At 38.4% G+C, this 10483-nt stretch overlaps 2 protein-coding genes across 2 annotated transcripts; one reads left to right on the top strand and one right to left on the bottom strand.

Moving 5' to 3' along the window:
• The first annotated feature begins 239 nt into the window (after window positions 1–239).
• Window positions 240–5395, top strand: LOC146724312 (uncharacterized). The gene has a single exon (XM_085480040.1). The coding sequence runs from the start codon at window positions 676–678 to the stop codon at window positions 2200–2202; it is 1527 nt and encodes a 508-aa protein (XP_085336166.1). The 5' UTR covers window positions 240–675; the 3' UTR covers window positions 2203–5395.
• A 3850-nt stretch (window positions 5396–9245) lies between these two features.
• On the bottom strand, window positions 9246–9845 carry LOC114936002 (uncharacterized). The gene is made up of 3 exons (XM_029308966.2): window positions 9729–9845; window positions 9311–9650; window positions 9246–9257 (listed from the first exon to the last, which is right to left on the bottom strand). Exons 1-3 carry the CDS (start codon window positions 9761–9763, stop codon window positions 9246–9248), a joined length of 387 nt encoding a protein of 128 aa, XP_029164799.1. The 5' UTR covers window positions 9764–9845.
• Between the last annotated feature and the right edge of the window lie 638 nt (window positions 9846–10483).

Raw genomic sequence — 10483 nt, 5'->3', positions numbered from 1 at the left:
CTATCTTCGATGTCCCTTTCTTGAGTTCCCGGGAATTCCTATTCTGACATCTTTCCCGTGTTAATTAATTCCTTACAGTTATAAAAATCTCAGAAGTGGGATACGTCTCAGCTGCCTTGTGCTCGCTAGGCAAGATCTTTTTCCGAGGCGAATAACGCAAGCCGCGCGTTCGCGTTTATCATACGTGCTCCGATAAATCGGGTGGGTGTCATGCGTTACCCTGGAAGGACGGAGTAATCGCTGAATAAGACGCCGCTACGAGGTTCACGTTTTTTTTACGCGACGCCGTGAGAAGCTTGCCAGGCCAGGGCCAACGATATATATTAGTGGTGTTAAGTGTCTCGTCAACAGAGCAACATCTCTCTATCACGATGGGAATCACCCCACAAGAGCGCTCGTTGCTGGAAGGCATGACCACTGAACAATTGGTACAAGAAGCTAAGAAATATAATCTGGAAACAGAAAATAAAGACCGAGATGCTCTCTTTGATGCAATTCTTATGCATCTCGAGAGGCACGAATCTCTGAAGGGTTTCGTCTGGGGCAACCCTAGTCGTCCGTCGGAAATCGACAAGTCCGAACGATCTCGAGCAATTGAGGCGGAACGAGAGAGAGAGAGAATCTACGGGATCCAATCAGGAGGAAAGCGGAGTAAGAGCGTTAGCTACGGCATCGATGGGTGAGATAACGCAACTCTGCGCAAATTTAATACAAAAAATGGATCGAGATGAAGAAAGAGCGCGGGAGGACCGTAAGATGATGCGGGAGATTCTCTGTGTGCTAGGGGGAGTAACTGCGGCCGGGCCCGCACAAGTTGTCCCGTCGGAAGCGAATCGAGTGAGAGAAGCTCAACGTGTTACGGACCGCTTTACGCCGACATCATCGACTCCAAGGAAAACGCCGGTTCGGGACCATACTGTTAGAAGAACGGCCATTGCCACCAGCTCCCCAGCTCAGGCTGTCTCTCTCTTAACAACACAGCTCCCGGAATTCGGAGCCCAATCGTCAGAAGACATTCAAGTCTGGATATCTAAAGTGGAGAAAATAGCCAGGATCCATTTGGCCACCGACGAGGTGACACTGCTCGCCGCAACACAGAAATTAACGAAGACGATGAGGAGGTGGTTTGATCTTGACTCAGGTGATTTTATAGAGTCCTGGACTACTTTTAAATCCGCAATTGTTAAGCGTTTCAAGCAAAAAATTCTTTTCCACATTGAGATGCAAAAGATAGAAACCCGAAAATGGGAGAAAGGCAAGGAGTCCTTTGAAGACTACGCAATGGAGAAATTGGCTTTTATGCAACACGTCAGATTATCTGAGCAAGAGTCAATCCACCTCCTGATCGATGGAATCAAAAACAGCGCCTTACGAGGAACAGCTGTGTTTCTCCGGAAGGAGATCATCGATGACTTTCTGGACGAGATAATTCAAGTGGTCGAAACTTCGACTGACCACGCGAAGAAGCAGCAGTACCAACCAAAGGGTCAACGGGCCAAAGAACCAGCCAAGGACCAGCCTAAGAAGCCAACGGCGGAATCTACCGAGAAAAGGGCATCGGCGGTGCCATGGTGTTCGTTCTGCAGGAAGAAAGATCATACGGAAGAAAAGTGCTTCAAAAAGCAGTTGTCGCAGAATACGGAGCAGCCGAGTAGGAAGGCAGTCGTTGCAGCAGCTGCTGAACAAGACGAGATGCTTCAGGTGGTAGCATGTGTGTGCATAGCCCAAGATAGGCAGTTAATAGTCAAAGATTCGTCGGTTAAAATTTCCGCGGTAAATCATCATATGTGTAATCTGTTAGCGTTGATGGACACCGGCAGTCCTGTTTCTTTTGTTCGTCCTGCGGTATACGAAAGATATTTGCGCGACCCTTCAAAGTCATTGCTGCCGTTAAGATTCGCGTATAAAGCATTAAATAATTCGCCAATAACAACTTGGGGTTCGGTTAAAGCCATCATTACAATAGAGTCGGAACAAACAATTAAGGCAAACATCACTTTGTTGGTATTAGCGGAAAACTCTATCTCGTCTGACCTTGTTATCGGACGCGACTTCTTAGATACTGAAAATGTAACACTTATTAACCGTCCGATACATTTCAAAGATTTGAATAACATGTGTTTATTAAAAGAAGTGGCTTCAGCTGACATCCCAATAAATCCATCGGAAAACACTTTCGAGGAAAAAATAGAAGACATTTAAACTGACTTTGACGAGTCAGTAAATAAGAAATTAACAGATCTGTTGTACGAAATTGAAAATAGCGAGATAACAGAAATTAGAGATAATTATAAGGTTAAAGTTACTTTAAAAGATAACTCAACTTATGCGTTTGCGCCGCGACGTTTTGTATATGGGGAAAAACTTCAGTTGCGTGAAATTATTGACGATCTACTTGCTCGAGATATAATAAAACCGAGTACATCGCCTTATTGTGCACGCGTAGTACCGGTCAGGAAGCGCAACGACTCCCTTTGCTTATGCGTCGACCTCTGCCCGCTAAACGCTAGAGTCCAAAAACAAAAATATCTCTTTCCTCACATCCAGGATTGTTTATCGCGTTTACATGGCAAGTCCATATTCACACTTTTAGATATGAAAGACGGGTTTCACCAGATAGAGGTAGACCCGGAGCATACAAAATATTTCGCGTTCGCGACGGCGGAGGGCCAATTTGAATACAAAAGGCTACCGTTTGGATACTCGGAATCTCCGGCAGAGTTCCAAAAAAAGGATAGCACAAATCCTCGGTTCCCTAATAAGAACGGACAAAGTCATTGTATACATATTAAAAAAGTATCGTTTCGAGTTAAACATAAATAAATGTAAATTTTTGAAAAGGTTTATAGAATACCTCGGGTATAGTTTGTCGTCCGACGGGATTACATTAACAATAAGTCCACGACACGTTGAAGCGGTTGAACGGTTCCCGCAACCACGGAAGTTGATTGAGATTCAGCAGTTTTTAGGACTGACAAATTACTTCCGCAAATTTATTCCGGACTACGCAAAAATAGCCAAACCATTGCAAAATTTATTAAAAAATTAGTCGACTTTGATTTTGATGAAGCCTGCGTCCACGCGTTTCAAATACTTAAAAATAAATTAACTACATACCCGGTTTTACAACTATACAATCCGCAAGCGGAAACTGAGCTTCACACTGATGCAAGTGCAAACGGTCTTGCGGCAATTTTATTACAGAAACAAAATAATAAACAGTGGGCACCGATGGTCTATTACAGTCAAGCAACCAATTCAGCTGAAGCTAAATACCATAGCTTTGAGCTTGAAATGCTCGCGGTAGTCAAAGCTATCGAACGCTTTTATATCTATTTGTACGGGTTACCGTTCACTGTCATAACAGATTGCAACGCTTTAGTGTACGCGGTGAACAAGGCAAATTTGAATCCGCGTATCGCGAGATGGACGCTACGTCTTCAAAATTATAACTTTAGAGTCGAACATCGAGCCGGCCGACAGATGGCGCACGTAGACGCGTTAAATCGCCAAATCGGCTTGGTCGATACACTGCCGTTCGAAAGAGAACTCGAATTCAGACAACTTCAAGACGGGCATCTTAAAGAAATCGCCTATCAGTTGGAAGATACGGAAAGCGAAAAATATGAATTAATAGAAGGACTCGTGTATCGAAGGGGCGCGGATAGGCCACGGTTTGTAGTCCCGGAAACCATGATAATTTTGATTCTAGGAGTATACCATGACGAAATGGCACATTGTGGGTTTGAGAAAACTTACGCGGGAATACTGGAAAACTATTGGTTTCCTTCAATGCGAAGGAAAATTAAAAATTATATAGAAAATTGTCTAACGTGCTTAATTGCCAACTCATCGTCGAATGTACGCGAGGGGGAAATACAGACGGTCGACGTTTCGGTTGAACCGGGAGAAGTTTGGCATGCGGATCATTTTGGGCCGTTGTCCGAAACGCCGGACGGCTACAAACACATTTTGGTCGTGATAGATGCCTTCACGCGATACGTATGGCTTTTCTTGGTCAAAACAACGAAATCAAGTGTAACGATCGAAAAAATGGAAATACTTTTTAATAAGGTCGGACCTCCGAGGAAATTCACCTCCGATCTCGGGATAGCATTTACTTCGCAAGAATTCGCGACGTTTTTGCAGAAAAAAAGAGTTGAACAGCGTTTAGTGGCGGTCGCGGCTCCATGGGCGAATGGGGCAGTTGAGCGCGTGAATCGCTTCCTGAAATTATTGTTAAAAAATTGGTTAACGAACCTGAAGAGTGGAAAGAACACCTTTAGCAAGCGCAATACGTCATTAATAACACAATACATTCGTCGCTTAAGGCCACGCCGGCTAAGATCTATTTTGATACCGATCAAAATTGCCATATCGATGCGGCGATAGTACGGACTTTGCGTGAGATTGTTAACTCTGAAATAGAGGTGAAGACTACTCGTAAGGCGAGTAGAAAACTTGCGTTGGAAACAACAGAGAAATTTCACCAATATAATGAATTATATTATGATAAAAAACATTTGACACCAACAAAATATAAAGCTAGTGACTACGTGTTAGTTCGGGACACTACCAGTAAACCCGGCGAAAATAAAAAATTAAACTCAAACTACAGAGGTCCATATTTAGTGGCTAAGGCCTTAAATAATAATCGCTATGTAGTACGTGATATCCCAGGGCACAATCTCACACAAAGATCATACAACACAATCCTGTCACCGGACAGATTGAAATACTGGATTAAACCAGTACAATCGTAATGTTAAGTTAGTAAGTAAGGAAAAATACTGTTAGTGCTCAATATATTATAATTACATTTTTATATTTTATATACAAATGTGCAATACCCTATGTAAGATTTAAAAATATTCTGTGAAAAAGGAAACAATAAAGTTTTTTGGCTGTGCGTGAAACTGTCCAACAGTGTTATATAGTTGAGCTAGTAATTAATTTTCTGAAAAAAATATATACATTCGGAACGTACGTATGTGCAGAATAGCCGAACTGTAAGAAAGTTATATGTAATTAGAAAGAACGATTGAGCACCACATAGTGGATCCGCGGGATGCGTACCATTGGGTCTTTCGACTCCTAACCTCGAGCACGCAGTCGCGTAAAAGATGCGTAATTTGACGATGCGTAAGCGTATTGGAGTAAACCCGGAGAAGAACATGCGCAGAAGCCGAAAATTATGCGTATCGAGCAATAAATGGTCGATAATGCGTGACCACATTGATCTCGGATCGATTATTGGCTAGAATCAGATAATTACGCACTGAGCAAGACGAAAAGGCTGGTGCCGATAGAGGATAAGGGGAACTCGTGCTCCGACCTTCGAGGTGCGAAGAAGAAATCGGCTCTCTAGAAATAAAAAGTTACAGTCTGTGTTAAATCGTGATTATCTTTTATTTCTATCTTCGATGCTCCTTCCTTGAGTTTCCGGGAATTCCTATTCTGACATTTTTCCCGTGATAATTAATTCCTTACATTACTATATAATCTCAAAATAACTATATATGTTATGATTTAGAAAGTAATATATTTAATTATATTTACCTATCTTCCAAAATCTTATTAATAATTTTTTATGCAACTTGCGCGCGGAAAGTCGCTCTTTACGCACATGATGGGATTTTAGAAAGGGCTCTCTTTCCACGCACCGGCCACACAAAATATCGTAGCCAACATGTGCGGGTCGTAAATTGGCTGATCGTGTGGATTGTCACACTCGGCTTCACCTCGTGCGCCAAACTTCCGCACTCTCGGCCGATTTATGATCCCCCGCATTTGTTAGCTAATATACTATTTATTTGCTTTATACTCTTTAGATTATATAAATTTGTAAAATAAATTCTATATGTTACAATAAAAATAAAATCTTGACGGCAATCGGAGCCTGTGCGGATGACATGCACAAAATTAATAAATTAAAATGAGATCTCAAATCAAACTCATTTATTAAATTCTAAACGTTTCGACCCACTTCGGGTCTTCTTCAGTAGCTGCAAAATACAAAGAAACATAAAACGTCAGAGGAATAGTTTAAATTTACATAGCGACACTGATAAATTAAACGAGAATTTTGATCTGTTAATAGAAAAATTCACCAAAATCTAGCTTTGTGATTATACATAGCCGGGTTTTTTTGTTAGACCTTTGACATGAGTGCCGATTAGTTTAGTTGTTTTTATTGTTATTTTTATTTTCATATTTTATTTTTATATTTGGTTTTTTGCGTATATATGTATCGACTGTGTCGAGGTAGAATACCGCACAGTCGTTAGAGTGATGTGTCACGTGTAGCATCGTCTTCTCTCTGTTTTTGCTGTCGGGGTGAGTGTTCTTCCCGGTTTTTAATTTTTAATTCTTGTGGATTGTTCTACGTTTAATTTATACTATGTTGATTAGTGTTGGTAAGGGAGTCACTGCTCTGCTTCCTTCCTGATGATGGTCACCGTTAGGGAGACACTCCGACGGCCGGACGGTTTGAATAGGGAGGTGAATGATATTTTATTTATTTGCGGATTGTATGTATACGAGTTTATAATTTTCTGATTGTACCGATTATCTTCTATTTTTGTTTCTTTGTATTTTGCAGCTACTGAAGAAGACCCGAAGTGGGTCGAAACGTTTAGAATTTAATAAATGATTTTGATTTGAGATCTCATTTTAATTTATTAATTTTGTGCATGTCATCCGCACAGGCTCCGATTGCCGTCGAGATTTTATTTTTATTGTAACACAATAATTCGAGCCGAGATTAACAGTTTTTTTTATATTAAATTCTATATGTATTTAAAAAGGGACTCAAAATTGGTGACATACAAATGAATTCTTTTCGAATAGTTTGTGCTATCTGAGAAGTAACGTGTTACTTCTCAGCTCTGTATATATGTATATTAATATCGTAACCTTAATCTTTGCATCATATATAATTAATTTTTTTGTATCATATTTGTTTAAATTATTATTATACTGATTTATGAACTAGTATATAAAACGACAAATTGAGTTATTGCATATTGCATTCCATTATACATATATTTTGCTTACCTTTCACTACCCATACAACACAACATTGCAATTACATTGCAGCAATGTTACAATCTCTTAAGTTGCAATGTAACATTTTAGAGACATTACAAGAACATATAACTGTAATATTTTATGAGAATATTACAGCAACATTTCAGAAAAATTGCAAAATAAAATATATATTCAATTTTATTTAATTACTAATTTGTTCATTTATACCGTTTGATGTGACGGTCTTATTAGTCCAAATAAATGATGTCATCAAAATTGGTGACATACAAATGAATTCTTTTCGAATAGCTTGTACTATCTGGGTTGTAACCGTTACCGTTACTTTTTTTTCGGTAAAGGTGGGTTTAGGATGAGCTTAACGTAACGGAACGTAACGGAACGCAACGGGACGTGAAGTGACGTGAAGTAAACTTAACGTTAAAGTATATCTGTCTAATTACGATCGCCATAACGTGCCGTTAAAAAAAACAGCGTGCATTTTGACAGCGTTATTATTCTTGTTGTCATTCTCGTTGGTAGTTTCTATCAAAATGAATTCTGCTGTGAGAAATTATCAAATTTTTAATTTAATTTCGATCGGATATTTTTACCTTCAACGGCGGAAGAGAAAACGAGTACGAACCATTGGTGTGAGAGAGATTTTTCGAAGAAGAATCCAGTTTGGTGACGGACATAATCTGTTAGAAGAACTCCGTTTTAATGATCCGCACTTTTTTTTTATTTATACAAGAATGAATGTTGAAAGGTAATGTCTATTAATAAAGAATCATAAAAGATTAATGGTTTGATCGTATAGGGTTTATTTTTTACATATTATATTTTGCTTTCTTAGATTCGAGTATCTCTTGAGTTTAATTGGTCCACTGTTAAAGAAACGAAAAATGTACACTACTCTTTTACCCTCTCAGAGACTTGCCATAACATTAAGGTTCTTGGCAGCAGGAGACAGTCAGGGTACTCTGAGCTTTTCCTATAGATGTGGCAAGAGCACTATCTCTCAGATCCTGGCTGAAACTACTCGAGCACTTGTAAGTGTTTTGAAGAATGCATTTGTAAAGCCTCCTGCAAATGAAGCGGAGTGGCGTGAGGTGGCTGCTGGATTTTGGGAAGAATGGCAGTTTCTCCATTGTGTGGGAGCCATCGATGGGAAGCACATTCAAATGCAGGCCCCACAAGCTTCTCAAAGTATTTACTTTAATTACAAGAAAACATTTAGCATAGTTCTATTGGCAGTTTGTGATGCATACTACAATTTCATCATGCTCGATGTAGGAGCAGAAGGCTCACAAAGTGATGGCGGAATTTTTCAATCGTCTGAAATGGGTCGGCAATTGAATGATGGATCTATTAATTTGCCAAATTCGAGTAACCTACCAGAAACTGATATTGATATGCCTTACTTCCTTGTAGGAGATGCAGCTTTCCCTCTGAAATCTTACCTAATGAAACCCTATGGCGAACGTAACATATCTCATGACAAGTCTGTGTATAACTTTAGGTTGAGCAGAGCAAGAAGAGTGATTGAAAATGCCTTTGGCATTTTAGCAGCTCGTTGGAGAGTTTTTCGTCGCCCTATTATTAGTAAAGAAGACAATGTGGAAAGCATTATTGAATGTACTATTTGCCTCCACAATTTCATCCTTAAGACAGGCAACAAGAAACTCAACCTGGAGTACTGCCCTCCTTCGTTTGTGGATCAAGAATTGCCAACTGGCGAATTGATAGAAGGAGAATGGCATGATGTTGTCAGTGGGGAAAATGGAGCCATCATTAATGGTCCACGGATGGGTGCAAGAAATGCTGCTCTAGGAATTTTAAAACAGAGAGATGCACTGAAGGAATTCGTGAATGGGCCTGGGGTTATGCGCCATCAAGACACTATTGTGAGGATCCGGCAAGGAATTATCCCCCCTCAAGATCTACACTTACTGCCATGAGTTTTTTTTTTAATTAAATAAATCTTAATACAAAACATGAATAAAACATTTTTATTTAAACACAGAAAGAAATAGAATTTTTATTTTTTAAACAGAAATAAATAGAATTAAACATTTTTATTTTTAAATAAACACAGAAATAAATAAAATAAAGTAATAAATTAAAAATATAAGATAATAAAATAAACGAATTATATATCTATAAATTCTGATAATTTTATATCTTCAGCCTCCTCCTCACAATCTTGGATTATAGATCTAAATTTCCTTCTATATTTAAGTCTTAACGTCATATTTGTTAAATTCTTGAGACAAGATTCAACGTTTCTGCTAATCAAGACGTCTGGATCATTAATTGAAGGTGGTGATGATAGTGGTGGAGTAGGAGCACTGGCTACAGCCATAGATTTATTTAAATTAGTAAGAGTCTCTCTGAACAATTCATCTGTTTCGTCCACCTTTGACCTCTTACGACTTGTAGGTCCCAAATAAGGCATATTAGCAGCTGATGAGCTACAGCCAGGCGAGGAGAGGGTAGAACAGGTAGAAATTATAAAGGGTGCGCTATTAATGTCCACAGCTTGCTCATTTATTATTATTTCTTCATCTGGTGAAGGTGTAGTTTTAGATACCAACGCCTTTGTTTGAAAATTGTCCACAGATCTGCAACCGGAAATAATTAAAAAAATTATCGTAATTATTCGAAAATTCGTACAACAAACCATCATATACCAAACTTACTTTCTCTTCCTAATGTGCGGTGTCAGAAATGACATAACACTATATAAGGCCCATTCTGGACGGGTTGAGGCTGCTGCTCCAGACTTCCCCTCCTGCTCAAAAATACGTTTTTCTTTCGCGAATCTCGCGAAGAGTATGCCACCTGGCCGTACAATCTGTCGCTGATGCTGAAATCATAACAAAAAAGATATTAAAAAACATATATAAATTAATGTAATAAATATAAATTTTAAAAAAAAGATGCAATATAACCTACCATTCAATGTTTCGCCAACAATCTTCCATGCGGAGTCTTTTATGCCGGAATTTTTGAATCCGGCATGTCCCTTGTCGTATATTTCGGGATGCGCACGAACACACTCTATCAATAACGTGTCGTTAATTGACATCTTCTATTGCTATAAGCTCCGAATGAGCAACACAATGTTAAATGTCAAATTCTTAATCTCGAATGTAGCGCGCGTAAAAAAACAAAAAAAAAGTTACATTAAAATATTTTTAATGTAATTTTAAATAAAAAATTAATTAATTAATAATTGAATAATAATTATTAAGATTATAATTATAATAATTATAATTGTATAAATATAAAATAATTATTACAATAATATATTAGTAACTAATATTATATACATATTTATGATTATAATTATAATAATTATTATAACTATAATAAGAATTATAATTAATAATAATTATTTTAATAATTATAATAAATTTTTTTAAAGACCGACTAGGCGAAACGCGACAAAGCT

The sequence above is a fragment of the Nylanderia fulva genome, unplaced genomic scaffold (genome assembly GCF_048542155.1).
Source record: "Nylanderia fulva isolate GAGA-0341 unplaced genomic scaffold, ASM4854215v1 Scaffold139, whole genome shotgun sequence".
NCBI classification, from domain to species: domain Eukaryota; kingdom Metazoa; phylum Arthropoda; class Insecta; order Hymenoptera; family Formicidae; genus Nylanderia; species Nylanderia fulva.
Note: the sequence above shows the minus strand (reverse complement) of the source record. Positions and strands in the feature narration are given on the sequence as shown.

What these genes read in the sequence shown, in the direction of transcription:
- LOC114936002 (XM_029308966.2), bottom strand. Translation starts at nt 9,763, where the DNA reads ATGTCATTTCTGACACCGCACATTAGGAAGAGAAA. An exon ending in CCGCACATTAGGAAGAGAAA is followed by an intron (nt 9,651 to 9,728) that starts GTAAGTTTGGTA and finishes TTCCGGTTGCAG; the next exon opens with ATCTGTGGACAATTTTCAAA.
- LOC146724312 (XM_085480040.1), top strand. Translation starts at nt 676, where the DNA reads ATGGGTGAGATAACGCAACTCTGCGCAAATTTAATACAAAAAATGGAT.